This window comes from Panthera onca, chromosome B3 (assembly GCF_046562875.1).
Source record: "Panthera onca isolate mPanOnc1 chromosome B3, mPanOnc1 haplotype 2, whole genome shotgun sequence".
Classification (NCBI taxonomy): Eukaryota; Metazoa; Chordata; class Mammalia; order Carnivora; family Felidae; genus Panthera; species Panthera onca.
In genome coordinates, this window is record NC_138344.1 from 121338670 (window position 1) to 121353205 (window position 14536).

At 54.0% G+C, this 14536-nt stretch overlaps 2 protein-coding genes across 3 annotated transcripts in view; one reads left to right on the forward strand and one right to left on the reverse strand.

The window, feature by feature from the left end:
* POMT2 (protein O-mannosyltransferase 2) overlaps positions 1–3486 on the reverse strand; it is a 43926-nt gene extending 40440 nt beyond the window's left edge. Inside the window, exon 1 of the mRNA XM_060620391.3 lies at positions 2877–3486. Within this exon, the coding sequence (XP_060476374.1) occupies positions 2877–3334 (458 nt within the window). The 5' untranslated portion in view covers positions 3335–3486. The remainder of the gene's footprint in view (positions 1–2876) is intronic.
* Positions 3487–3501: 15 nt separating this feature from the next.
* Positions 3502–13410, forward strand: GSTZ1 (glutathione S-transferase zeta 1). 2 transcript variants are annotated; one of them, XM_060620410.3, is made up of 9 exons: positions 3502–3612; positions 6610–6661; positions 8545–8612; positions 9087–9167; positions 9530–9655; positions 10753–10831; positions 11364–11416; positions 11859–11908; positions 12714–13410. In XM_060620410.3, exons 1-9 carry the CDS (start codon positions 3598–3600, stop codon positions 12838–12840), a joined length of 651 nt encoding a protein of 216 aa, XP_060476393.2. In that variant the 5' UTR covers positions 3502–3597; the 3' UTR covers positions 12841–13410. The 2 variants fall into 2 exon arrangements, with proteins under 2 accessions (XP_060476393.2, XP_060476392.2); XM_060620409.3 differs by lacking the exon at positions 3502–3612 and adding an exon at positions 6249–6330.
* The last annotated feature ends 1126 nt before the right edge of the window (positions 13411–14536 follow it).

Here is a 14536-nt window from a genome sequence, read left to right on the forward strand (position 1 = left end):
GAAATGAAATGAAATAAAATAAAATAAAATAAAATAAAATAAAATAAAATAAAATAAAATAATTAAAAACCAAGGTCTCCCTCTCCCTAAAGGGGACTGAAGGCCATACACATGTATCCTACCCCCTGCATCCAGCACTCCACAGTCTCCACTGGGGAATGGCATAATCTTTGGATGGCTGTCACTATAATTACCGATGCAGGCCTATTAGATTTATAAGTTCAAGGGGGAAAAAGCACCCAAATTCAACTGGTAGGGTCTGAGCCAAGCTCCCAGTGGGGAAGGAAAGGTAAAATGAGCTGTGGGTAAGGCCCCTATATTACTATTGTGGTTCCCACAGTGGGATGTATACTGGCATTGATCCTATAAGTGTCAAAGGGGATTATCCCATTCCGGGACTGCTGTGTGTTGAGTGGTGATCCTATCCTATCCTGGGTGGTCCAGAAGAAATAATATAAATCCCAAGAAGGGAAAGTGAAATCACAGCCATAAAGACATAGGGCAGCTAGAGCCAGGAGAGGCCATTCTCCAGGATTGCAGCGCCATCTGCTGGACACAGGTACCAAGCACATACTATTTAAAAGGGACAGCTATCAACCCACTAAGCCTTTATTAAAATTGAGTGCCTGACTCATGAAGGCCTTAGGACTCTTTGGCTTGATATTGCCACTTTGGGGTGAGTCAACTTAGAATTGAAGGCTACAAGGGAAGGGCTCAACAGGCTTGCTGGTCAAATGGAAGTGATATAGCTGGCCTGGCCGTAGGGGCATCTTGATTTTTTATAAGAGGTAGGAGCTCCCACTTTGGAGAAACTATCTTCCACTCCGTCACCTGAAGCAAAACCACTGGCTCAGTGGAGTCTTGATTCACAGAGGTTCCTCTCAAGGCCTGGTTCATTGATAGCGTCCACTGGGCAGCAACAATCATCTGGTCTCAGTGACAACTCTGGAAGGCCAGCTGTAATAATGGTTGATGGGAACAATTGGCTGAATTGAAAGTCATCGCTCTTGCCTTACACAATAGTTTTGAGAAACAGACAAGTTATACTTTTATTGGCTCTTGGGCTTTTACCATTAACCTAGCTTCTGTGTGCCACCTAGAAGACTATATACTGAGAAATTTAAAACACTCCTCTTCAGAGCCAAGAACTGCGGGGGAAAATGTCATGGCTTCCTGTCAATGGGACAATCTGGATCACTCACACAGGTGCCCACAGTAAGGACCAGTATTCTGATAAGACTGACTGAAATCAAGCTGCAGATCAAGCTTGTACCAAATAGACTCCTGCCATTGCCACCTGGATTCATGAATGCCCCGGGCATGGAAACACATCTATCATCATGGACTGGGCACAAAGTAAAGGACTATATGTTTCTGAAGCAGAAGCCATCACTGCGTTGTGGTGACTTGTGACTCCAGCCAAAAGCTGACCAGTTTGTCTTACAATAAAGGAGGCCACCTCGCACTGGGCATTGACTCTGCCCACTCCAAGGAAACTAACTGTTTTAGGACTTTGTTCCCCTCTCCGGGCTATCACTGGTGCCTTACTGTTATGGACACTTTTTCAGGTTACAGTGTTGATGATGCTGTTCCAGTCTAATTATCTGACTCCACATATGTCATTGGGGTCCTTGAAACTACACAATGTCATTCCAAACCATCCACAGTCTGACAATAGTGCACTTTTTTTCCCTAATGGCCACATAATAATGAACCAATAGTCAAGGTACTTGATGACATTCCATACTCCCTACCCTCCACAGGCATTTGGTATTGTCAAGCACAGAAAGATTTCTAACTCTGCTTCCCTCACCTCCTCCTGGTTCACACACCTTAGTTAAGCAGTTTGGTCACCTAATGCAGTCATCATCAGAAAGGGCTCATCTCCTCTTGGCCAACAACTGGGTAATGATCAGGATAAAAGAGGTGGAGAGTTATATAAACCTACATTTTGAAAATTTTAGATTCTTCCTGGACTATTCCTGAGCATGATTTGTCCTTCTTTCCCCTAACAACTCCAGACCAGCAGGGGAGAGGGAGTGGGAGATTCAAACTTAAGCCAATATGCTGATGTTCATCCTACTTCCTGCCCCATGAGTAAGTCCTTTATCTCTGACCCAGGAGTCTTGTGTCCTCTGCCAACACTCATGAAACAATAATAGGCTAATTTATTCACCTCCCAGTAGGATAGCCCAGATAGGTTGATAGCTGGCTTTTTGGTCAAAGAGTTCCATTTCTAACATTCCCTACACTAACTTTCTTGTCAGGGATACTGACAAAACATGGTATCGCTTGTTCGCTAATAAATTAACCATTTTCAGATTGTATAAAACTTTTTCTCCTTCTAGTTGGAGACTTTTTAAACTTATCTCATGAAATTTGAGTCCAACAAAATAAAGCCTTTAAGAACACATGTCTCTCCTCACAAAAAGGCCCCAGACCTGCTTCCTGAGACCCCTGTCATCATCCCTGGACACACAAATTGTCGTCCCCTCTGCCCAGGATGATTTTTGCCTCCCATGATGCCTGGAAATCCTGCAGATTAGGAGCTCAGGCTTTAGGGAATTCTATACTAAGAATTTCCAATCCTCCTTGAAAGTTCAAAGCACCTTTAAAAGCCACAATCTGAAAGACCGCTTTATCGGATCTTAAGGAATCCCACTGCCAAAACAAATCCCACTGCCAGAGCAAAAAAGACTTCTCTCACAGAGACTGCGCCTGGCCAAAAGCAACCTCCAGAAACCTGTTTCCCACTCCAGCGCAGCCCCGCCCCTCCTCCTGTGATTCCCGCCCCCTTCGTGCCCCCGGGCCAATCAGAGGGCGCACCCCTCCCACCCGGTTGCCATGGGACCCGCCAAGTCCCTCCTGTCACTCACCAGACGTGCGGCGGCTCGTCCAGACGGTGGAAACGGGTGGCGAAGGACAGCAGCGTGACCAGGGCCAGCAGGGCCCACCGGCCGGCTGCCTCGAAGTGCCGCGAGCCCCAACCAGCCCGTTTGGGGCTCCGCGCTGCAGGCTTGGCGGTCTCGTCCGGGCCCACAACCCTAGCAGTCTGGGGCCCACAACGGCCCCGCCGGGGACGCAGCTCGGACCCTGCCGGGCCTCCGCCCACCGCTGGTGGCATCCTGCCCCTCCTCAGGATCGCCCTCCGGCCCACCGGCACGCTCGGTCTTGCGAGCCGCCCGGTCAAGAAGTCATCCAGGTCCAGCTCGGGGTGCCCTGGGAAATGTAGTTCCCTGCGCCGGCAGCGGGCCCCGGGGCCCCGGCCTCTGGGCTGGGCAGGGAGTGCGGTCGCCGTCCCGGCCGCTAAGAGGCGGCTAGTGGCGCAGAGCATGACGGACCGCGCGGGCCCGGCGGGCCGGCCAGGGAGAAAACGAGCTCAAGGAACTGCAACTCCCAGCAGCTCCGGGAGTGGGGGCGTGGCGGCAGGGCGGGGCGAGCCAGAGGAGACCTTAAAGACCATTCTAGTCCAACCCCTAGCTTTACCACAGCAGGTTCTGACGTGTCGGGGTCTCACAGGGCCGCAGCCGTCGACGAGTCGGAGAGTCCCAGGCGCGAAGTCTCCGGGCCTGGAAGAGGGGTGGCCCGAGGTGCGAGATGCAAGCGGGGAAGGTCTGTGCCACGGATCCAGGGAGAGGGAAACTACTTAGAAACACTGAGAAACCCTGGGGGGAGAGGGCTAAAGGTGAACTTGGACAACGCACGCTCCCGGCATGCAGAGCGCCGCACGGGCGCCGCTCTGCGCCTGCGCGCTGCCAGCTTGTTGCCCGCTTGGGGCCTGTATTCTAGAGAGGATCGGGCCCGAGGCGGCGCGGGTTGGTGGACTGTGCGGGGCGCTGTGGAGTCGCTGTACCCTCGCGCTCCACCTGCCTCTTACCGTTCTCTCAGCTAGGTTTTCCTGCTGCAGGTTGTCCCCTGCTTCCCTCTTCCGTACAGCCCCGTGTGGTCTTTCCCAGCCGGTCGGCCCGACGGGTCCTAACACTTAACCTAGGGCCTTCCCGGGTGGTTTGCTTTATGAGAGACCTCCTGGACGCTTTAAGTCATTGCCAGCACCTGGGGAGCGCCTCCCCGCTTGGCCCAGAGCCACGGTGTCACCTCTGGGGGAAGGGGCCCGAGAATCTGCATGTTTAATAAGCGCCCCCGATGAACTTTTAAAGTCTTATTCAAGTTTGAGAACCACCAAGGAAGGTAGCGGGCATGTCAGATGGGATACAGCATCCCCGTAATAATGTATAGCTCTCCCACTCACAAATGGGATTTTAGGAGTCGTTCTCTCAAAACATGCGTGAGAAATGGTTTCAAAATAAAATCTGCTAGACTCGTCAGAATCCAGATTTGAATTGGGAACAAAGTTCCTCCAGGGGTAGTGATGAGACGAATTCTTCACTTGGGCTTAAAATCTAGCTCTACGAGTGCACAAGGGAACACAGGGTAGTTGACGCAATTATCATTGGTAAGAGGAAAAGCAGAAACTGCTCTCCGCTACGTTTCCTGATGGCCCATAAGTAGGAAACCTGAGGGCAGTGGCATTCACAGTGACTCTGTGGTCACCCTCAGCACAGGTGAAGATGTAACATTCAGTAATTAGGTAAGACATTTCGTTAAGGATTCTGAGCTAATGTCTGAGGCTCTCTAGTGGTCCCGGCCCTCACCTGCAGCCCCTGCCTCTTGGCCCCAGGAGCCCCTCCAGCCTGACCAGTTCCGGAAAGGGATGTACCTCTGAATAGGGTTCATCTAGTTGTGGCCACCTAGTTCCTCTGCTTCCAAAGACACCTGCGGTCTATCACCTGCCCTCTGCACCAGAGCCATCTTTACTTTCCCCACAAAAGGTGCCTCCAGTACCGGCTGGAACTCCCAGGCTCAGAAACCAACCTGGGAAGGCCTGGTTGATAGTTCAGGGATGTAGTCTAGAGAGGATTGGGCCCTCTCTAGAAGACGGAGTTGATAGTTCACGGACGGTGAAGGCAGGGCCACAGAGCAGTTTGGTGTGCTCGGGGGTGCAGAAGGGAGAGGGAACTTGGGGGAAATGTCTGTAGTCAAAGGGATGGTAGTCAGGGGTGATCTAGAAATCCCGTTGTGTTCTCCCTCATCCATATGGATACACACGTGTCCGCCTGGAGATTCATGAGTGCTAACTAATTACTAGTCCTGGGCCCTGCTTTGAAATGCTGACTGCCCAAGAAGGACCAGAGAAATGAACTTTGAGTCTTTTAAACTTTAGAGGAGAGATCACACACACACACAGCCTCCTCCAGGTGCCTCCTCCAGGGTAACAAAAATGAGAGAAGAGGGCCAGGTAGGGAACATAGCAGACCAGAGAGGGCATGCCCTGACTGAAGGAGGCCAGTAATTGTCTCCAATCAATTGTTGCTACTCAGGAATCCGAGTCCACGGTCTCCAGATCTTTTTAAGAAAAAACAGACAATAGGACTTATATACGAAACATCCTGATTTTTCAATGTTGGCAACCAAGTAGAAACATTTTTAATTTTTTTAATGTTTATTTTAGACAGAGAGACAGAGTGCAAGTGGAGGAGGGGCAGAGAGAGAGGGAGACACAGAATCCAAAGCGGACTCCAGGCTCTGAGCAGTCAGCACACAGCCCAGTGAGGGGCTCGAACCCACAAACCGCGAGATCATGACCTGAGCCAAAGTCAGACCTTAACTGACTGAGCTACTCAGGCACCCTGAAACATTTTTAAATATAAGTAGACCAAACACAATACACTATAGGCTCTCCTTTTGTGACCTTAGCTTTGGAGTCCATGGGCGTATCCCCCAGCTATTCTTATGAGACCAGCTGAGATCCTGAAGGACTGGTGGGTGGGTGGTGGGTTGAGAGAGATGGGCACTGCAGCATGAAAGAACTAGAATTCCTGGTCTTTCTGTCGCTGCTGGAAGGAATTATGCTATCATCTTACAGCAACCCCTCATTTTACAGATGAGAGAGAAAAGACTAGAGAATAGAGAAGGCAGGGATCTGCCCAAGGTCACGCAGAGCTAGTTCCTGCACTGGAACCAGACCCTAGGTATGCCAGCATCCAGTGCACCACACTACATGAATTACTGCTTCCAAAACCAGGCCACCTTGTCTGCCCAAGACACCAAATCTGGCTCCACCGGGAACATAAAAAACTTCCCACAAATTGGAAAGAGATGTCCTTTCTGACCAGAGTCAAAGTTTCCCCGGAAGCCTATCTAGCCCAGCTTCCCCATTGGCTCATGGGATCCACCCCTTCAGGGTTCCTCCCCCTGCTCTGCAGCTCTGGGAGAAGGGACATTCCTTGAGAGGCCAAGGGTCACCACAACACCATGACTGAGTCTGGCAAGGTAAGGAAGACATGTGCAGGCTGGCTGCCCTATCGGGGGCCCCTTGGACCTCAGGGATGCACGATAGCACAGTTTGGAGCTGAGGGACCCCACCTGACTCCCAAGACCTCTGACCCAGAGAGCTCGAGTCTGGCCTGAGTTGCAGACACGGGCCCGGGAGAGGAGGCCTGCTGACTTGGAGCCCCCCGGCTGAGGGCCGTTGCCTCACCAGCGGGCTTCTGGGGCTGAGAATCCCCACGAGCATGGGTTAACATGTATCTTCATGCTGTCTCTCCTCAGCCCATCCTGTACTCCTATTTCCGGAGCTCCTGCTCATGGAGAGTTCGAATCGGTAAGAACTGTGCTCCCACCAAGAGCCTGGGGGGGATGGAGGTAGAGAGAGCCCTGCGTGGAGAGCTGGCCTGGGACAGAGGGGTATTCTGTCAGACAGGGCACCACCCCCAGCAACCAGTGTCCCCAATGCCCTGGAGACTTTAGCACCTGCACCTTGAATGGCACCTCCACCTAGGAAGTGCCAAAAAGAGGAGAGTGGGGGTGGCAGGAAGGTGGGTTGTTTTTTCCCTTGGACCTGCCACCTCTCCCACCCTGCTCTCCAAAGCCACTTAGCAACCACACTTAAAGCAGGCTCACAAAACCCAGAGGTGCTTGGTAACTGGCAGGGAACAGCTGGCCTTTCTCAGTTCTTATCTTATTTGATCTGGCAATTAAACGGAAGTGGCCAGTGTCAACCCCAGAGGCTTCAAGGAAGCAGAAACCAGGGCCTCCGGTTTAGTCCCAGCTTGACCCGTCCCTCCCTCAGCTCAGCACAGCCCGTGGCAAAGATCATAGTCCCAGCTCATACTGCGGGAAAACCGTGCTGGATGTTTTTATGTGCATGATTCCATTTAAACCTGGGCAACCCTAGGAGGGAGGGATTATTGTTGCCTTCATTGTACAGGTGAGGAAACTGAGGCACGGGGACATTAAATAACTTGCCCAAGACTAGGTAGCTAGTAAGAGGCAGAGCTGGAATTTGAACAGCTAGTCTGCCTCCAGAGTCCGTGTTCTTAACTACTCTACTGTCAGATGAGGAAACCAAGGCACAGGGGCTCATTAGGTTTCTTGCCCAAGGCTGCACAGCTAGCAAATGAATGTGATGAAATCTGAACCCAAGCAGTCTGCCTCCGGTAGTCTGGCCCTAACTGGGAAGCCATCTGCCATGACCCTCCCCCGCCCCACAGTCAGTTGGCAGTTGCTACAATCAGTAGGCAAGCGCACTGGGGTGCCAAAGGACACAACCTCTCCAGGCACCTCCCCTGGGCCCAGAACCTCTGCCCTAGCTGGGCCAGACAGGAGCCACAGGACCCATGTGCAATGACCTCTCCCTCCTGGCCCCAGCAGCCACTTTGTCCAGAGTGGGGCTGACCAGCGCTGAGGAAGAGCCCCATGCCTCCCAGTCTCTCTTCAGACCGTGACACGTCTCATCCCCTCCCCTCGCTCCTTTGCCTTTGCCCAAGACTAGCCATCACCATATTTCAGTGCACATGCGCACACACACACACACACACACACACACACACACACAGTCTTCACTAGGCTGGCCCAGTGTTTACCCTCACTTTGCCAGGGGAAATTATCAAAGGGCACAGAGAGGAAATCTGGTCACTGGGAGTCATAGCAGATACTGTGAGGCCACTAAAGAGCCCTGGTGCCCTGCTTGGAATGGGTAGTAATCAGCTCTGAGAACAGAGAAAATGGATGAGAAAGGGACTTCTCTGGAGAGTGTCATCTGCTTGTGTATGCACTTTGTGGTCACTTGAGCACCTGCCCTGGGCCCTTGGACACCTTCATGAGAGAATAATTGCAGGTCTCCAACAAATAAGCCCTGCTTGCCACTGTTCAAGGCCCTGGAAGGGACAGAGGTGACCAGAACACTTCCCTGAGGCCCTCCAGGAGATCCCAGGGTGCCAGGGCACACGCCTGTAGGCACCACTTGGGTGCGGGGACCCTGTGCGGGTATGGAGAGGATGGCCCTGAGAGTTTGGGGGCAAGAAGAGCCTCAGAGACCTGAGGGAGGAGAGTGGGTAGTGACCAGGGAAGCTGGAGAGATGAGGACAGGGCCAAGTTGGGCCTCGGTCACCTAGCTGCCTGGAAAAAGAAGACTCCTTCTGGAACCTCACGTAGCCCTTGGAAGTATAGCCAGAAGCTGTGTCCTGACTCTGCTGTCTCTCGTAGCTCTGGCCTTGAAAAGCATCGACTATGAGATGATCCCCATCAACCTCATAAAGGATGGAGGCCAGCAGGTGAGGAGGCCGCCCCCGGACCACCCATGTGAGAGTTGGAGGTCTGGTAGAGGGACCCAGAAGAGGGTGTAGACTTCTTCCCCGCAAGAGGTGAACCTGCTGGCTCTCCCTGGAGGGACGGGGTGACAAGCTGTGCAGCATGAGGAGTCATGGGAAGAGCCCCGGTTCCAGGCTCTGTGCCACAGCCTGGCCTCTCGGTGCCTGACCCCAGGAGGGTGAGTGGCGAATGGGGGTCCTTGCCCCTTGCTGGGCCATCTGGATGTACCTTGGTGACCACAGTGTGAGGTACAAGGGGACACACACAGCCAGGCCATTGGGATGAATCCTGTAGTTCAGCAGCCAGTGGATTTTGGAATACTGCCTGGATCCCTCAGGCCTTGCCCAGGGGAGGAGAGTGCAGGTGGGCCGCAAGCCTGGGGTCTTCCTGTGTGCCCAGTCCAGGCCACCTCGTCCATCAGGTCCTTGTCTCCACAGTTCTCTGAAGAATTCCAGGCACTGAATCCCATGAAGCAGGTGCCGGCCCTGAAGATCGATGGCATCACCATTTGCCAGTCAGTGAGTGCAGGGCCTGGGAGGCCCCTTGCAAGAGGGGTGCCTTGAACAAGAGGACCTCACAGCTCTTCTTTGCTTGTGTGTGGCCAAGCACCTAGGCCTTAGTAGGGACATGATAAGTTCCTGGCAGAGGGAGGGAGCTCGGCTGGTTGTTTGGGGAAGTGACGGGAGACTCGAGCATATGGGGACCAAGTTCTGCAGGACAGGGGGCCACAAAGAGCTCTTCCCAGGGGGAGTGTCAGCCTCGCGGGCTCCAGCTGAGGAGGGCGAGGAGGAGTTTGCTGGCCCCGTCACTCTGGTCCAGGGGTCTGCGGCCGGGTCTGCGGCTCTCCAGTCCCAGTGTCTCGCTGCTCCCCTCCCAACAGCTGGCCATCATTGAGTACCTGGAGGAGACTCGGCCCACTCCACGACTCCTGCCTCAGGACCCGAAGAAGAGAGCCCTCGTGCGCATGATTTCCGATCTCATCGCCAGCGGCATCCAGCCCCTGCAGGTGTGGCTCTGGACTCGCACCCTGCACGCCTCTCATATGCCTCCCCTCACACGCTCTTACCTTCAGAGGCACACTGGGTGTGGGGCCTCATAGTGGGGTACCCAGCTTGGGAGTGGGGGCGGCAGGAGGACAGGAGGGCTCCTCAGGGGCTTAGACCCAGACCACGTGGCAGAGGGGCGAGGGATCCCAGAAATCACCTGCCCTGCGGGGCCCCCAGCTGCATTCTCAGAAGCCCCAGGTTTCCAAGGACAGCCCAGAGGTTCCCAAGGAGGGGAGGGGCCAGGTGGCAGGGGAGAGGCTGAGTGCTGCAGAGCCAGACCCCTCCCCACCTTTAACCAGAACGGCCTCCCTCTCATCTGTTCTGTAGCATAGATTGGGAGTCTCGAGAGATTTTTATCTTTTAAAATTTTCCCTGCTAAAAAATAAGTATTAAAGCAATTCATCTGTGCTAACCCCTGGCTTAAATGAGGAAGTAGCCCCAGAAAGGTGGAGGGACTTTGCAGAGTCACTCAACTAAGAATGGCAGAGCAGGGGCCAGGGCCCAGGACCCCTGACTGTACCTGTGCCCTCATCCCCATGTTACCTTGTTGTTTGTAACAAGGAGATTGGAGCAGACAGATAGCCCCATTTTATAGATGAGGAAACTGAAGCCCAGAAGTGAAATGGCTCCAGGGGTGTAAGGATGGAACAAGGGTCCAAATCTCCTGAAAGACACCTATGCTTCTCCCCCATCCACCTCTCATGTTGCAACCCCCTCTCCTCACAAGGGGCCACATAAGGGAGACTGGTTGCAGGGGAGACAGGCCTCAGGTCATGGCCGCGTCCTGTGCCCCCACCCTTCCACACCTCTGCCAGGGTCACAAGCTTCCAGACAACAGGGGGCACTGGGGAAACCTGAGAAGGTGGCTGCTGGGATCAGTCTCCGTCCCAGCCACCATCCACCCTCAGTGCCCAGATGGGAAGAGGGGATTCATGGAGCCCAGGAGGGGACAGATGGACAACCTGGGGCAGAAAGGGAACTGAGCTTCCCTGAGGGGGCTTGGCAGGCCCAGGCGGTTCCCAAAGCCAGTCACAGATTATCATCTTTGGTTGCATAGAACCTGTCTGTCCTGAACCAAGTGGGACAGGAGAACCAGCTGACCTGGGCCCAGAAGGTCATCACTTCTGGCTTTAACGGTGAGTCCTTACTCCTGGAGCCATCCCAGGGTGACCTCTCAATGACACAGCTCTCGTGCCTAGGGCCGTGGGCATCTGAAACAGCTTCCCAGGCTCTTTGGTCTGACAATGGCATGGGTGAGGGTAGGGGGGCAGAGCCAAGGAGGAAGTGGGACTGGATAGCGTCCAAACCTGGCCTCAACCTCTGGTACCTGAGGCCCACAGCCCTTTGGAGCTGGATGGCCCAACCTCTGCTTCACTGCCCGCCCCAGCCAGGAAACGAAGGCTAGCAAAGCACCAGCCCATCGTGTGAGAGCTGCTACCTCGGCCAGTGGCCGGTCTTGTCCCTTCTTGGGGAGGGAACGGCCGCTGGGCTGGAGGAGCCCGGGGAAACATCATCTGCCTCCACATCCCCGGCAACTCTCTCCAGATCTGGTTGTCGCATTCCCTCCAACACACATGCCCCAGCCTGTCACTCAGCTGCCCATTTCAGAACTATGGGGGCCAAGGCCCAGTCTGTGCCCCGAGTAAGATTCATGTGGCCTCCCCACAGCTCTGGAGCAGATCCTGCGGAGCACAGCAGGGAAGTACTGTGTGGGAGACGAGGTAAGCTCTCCCAGGCCTTCCTACAGCGGCCTTCTCCCTCCACCCTGGGGCCAGAGCAGGCGAGAGAGATTCTGGAGAAGGCATAGGGTTGGGGTGGTTTCAGGGCCCCTCACCTCATCCTGAGGCATCTCCTCCCTGCTGGGTGCCCAAGGGAAGTGCCTATGATGGTGGTTTTTAACAAGCACGCTAAGATCCACTGAGACCATCAAACCTTTTCTGGCCCCCCACAGAGTCGGTTGTCAGGACAACGATCCTGGCCTGGGAGACACATGCTCTAGGGACAGATGGGGGAGAAGAGGAGGGGGATGGGGCAGTGGGGATGGGGTGGAAGACCCAGGAGCAGAAGGGAAATGTCAAGGGCTGGCACCCCGTGGACACAGCCAGCCCAGCCTGTGAGTCCGGGGCACACACCCTGATGCAAACCCACCCAACCCTCTTTCAGGTGTCCATGGCTGATCTCTGCTTAGTGCCTCAGGTGGCAAACGCTGAAAGGTAAGAGAGCCCCACTGCCCACCCTCTCCCACCTGGCTCCTCCCCTCTAAATGCCCAGCCTCCTCCCGCCGTCAGGCCCCAACTTCATCTACCAAGGAAGCATCTCATGCGGAGACTCCCTCCAGCTGGCCAGGGAGCCCCGTGTGCCAGGCCACACCAGCCACTGTGGCCTGGAGGAGACAGGCAGAAGAAATCAGGGGAGCGCCCCCGACCATGCCCGTCTTAGCTCATACAATCCCGTATAGCCCCTGCTCCTAAGAGGAGGTGGCTCACCTGGGGGCCACCCCTAGAAGAAACCTCCCGCAAGAGCCTGCTGCCCCCGACATGGTATGTCTGTGCCCAGCAGTGAGCTCTACTCTGCTTTCCTCCAACAGCCCTTCAGTGAGGCATGAAAGAGTGCCTCTCTGGAAGGCATCATGTCAGGCACCATCAGGATACAGAGAAGTTATGACACATTCGCTGCCCTTGAGAAGCTTAGGATATGGGTAGAGAGATTATCTGTATATGTAAATGCCAAGCACTGTGCCTTATGTGTAGTAGGTTCTCAATGAATAGCCATTGCTTGGAATAGGAACAGTAGGCAACAGAGATGCTAGACAGTACTGCATGAGACCCGCCCATCCCAGAGCCGCCTGTGAACAAGGCCCCCACGTGGCAGGGCCACCTTCCTGGTCCTTCTCTGGTCAGCTCCAGGGGCCCCATCCAGCCCACCTCTGTGCTTCCCTCGCTGCACACAGGGCAGTCTGCCCGTTCCCCTGCACACCTGATGTTGAGATGGTGTGAGACAGGTGTTTCTCTGCTACAGGTTCAAGGTGGATTTCACTCCCTACCCTACCATCAGCCACATCAACAAGACGCTGCTGGCCTTGGAGGCTTTCCAAGTGTCTCACCCCTGTCGGCAGCCAGATACACCCCCTGAGCTGAGGGCCTAGCCCTCAAGCTGTACCCCATGGGTGAGGGGGCAGGAAAGGGGTACAGGAGCAGAAACTAGGTAGGCTGAACAGGCCTGGAAACAGCCAAGCCCTAGCTGGAGAAGCAGGAAATTTGAACTCCTAGCCCTTGAACTTGAAGTCTAGCCCTGGACCTGCCTTCCCACCGAACCTCTTTGTGCTTCCAGTACCTACAGTCTGTCGAATGTGGGTAGGGTGGGGGAGAGGATGCTGGAAGGGAGGAAGGCAGGAACATTACCTATTACCTATGTCATGGGGCAGTCATGAAGATGCAGGGACAGTGTAGACTAAAATGCCTCGCAAGTTCACCGGAGAGAGGTCAGGATGCCCGAGCGCCTCTTCCCTTCCCTGAGACTGTACCTGACTGCAAAGAATGTCCGCACTGAAATATGGTAATTAAACTGAAGCCCAGGCCTCTAGGTTATATTCAGTTAAGATGCTTTCCAGAAAATGAACATTCTTCCTAGCTGGAATCCCCCTGTGTCTGGGCCAGGAGAGGAAATCAGCCAGCCACTTGCCCACCCTGTGGTAGGCCTGGCCCCTGACACTTAAGAGCACTGGAGAGAAAGAAGTTCAAAAGCCTGCCTGAGAGAACCAGACCCAGATGCAGAAGAGAACAGATAGAAAAAGCAGAAGGGCGCCTGGGTGGCTCAGTTGTCTGAGCGTCCGACTTCAGCTTGGGTTATGATCTTGTGGTCTGTGTGTTCGAGCCCCGCGTTGGGCTCTGTGCTGACAGCTCAGAGCCTGGAGCCTGCCCGGATTCTGTGTCTCCCTGTCTCTCTGCCCCGCCCCCACTTGCGCTGTCTCTCCCTCAAAAAGAAATAAAACATTAAAAAAAAGTTTTGTTTTTTTTTTTTTAAGGAAAATTAGGAAAGAGACATTTTGTGACCAGCTAAGTTTCCAGGGCTAGAATGGTACTATTAAGTGTTGACTGGAACATGGAGAGGGAAGTTGGCCCACATCCTCAGGGGCAGCATTCTCCGGATCAGTCCCAGGAGTAAGCGCTTCAAATAAATCCAGTCGTGAATGGCCTTGGGAATTGGAGGCACGCTCCTGCGTGGGCAGTATGAACAGCCACTGATCAGGATGGCTCAGGACCCCAACCAGGTAGCAGCTCACCTTGAGGTCCCTTCTGGAAGTGGAATCAGATGACTTTTATGTCCTGTACCTGAGATTTCATTTCCCCTGCATGGCTAGTGTTTAAACAGTGAACTAAGATCGATGTGTCTGGTTCAAACGGAAGCCGCCACTCTCAGCCTTGAGTCCCTTCAGCCCTGATCCCAGGGTACCTAGTTCTCCCATCATCCCCTTTGTGGCCTCTTCTTTCCTGAACTTGGGTTCCAGGCTTTAGAATGACCAAAGTGGGCCACCCTTGTTCCCAAGCTGTGTCTGTCCTGGCAGAGCCAGAAAACACAGGACAGTAGGTGAGACACAGCAGTGACAAGGGAGACTCGGCGGTTCCTTCTGTCCTGCCGCCATCTTTCCCTCAGCTTACCCCAGACTTGCCTGGCTGGGTAAAGTTCACCTGGCCTCCCTCCAGAAAACCTTGACTCAAGAGACTAATCTCAGCCCAGGGATCAGGACTGGCACCTGACTTGGACATTTGAAGTTGAAGGTGATTACAGCCCCCGTGGATTTTATTTTATTTTTTTAATTTTATTTTTTTTAACATTTATTT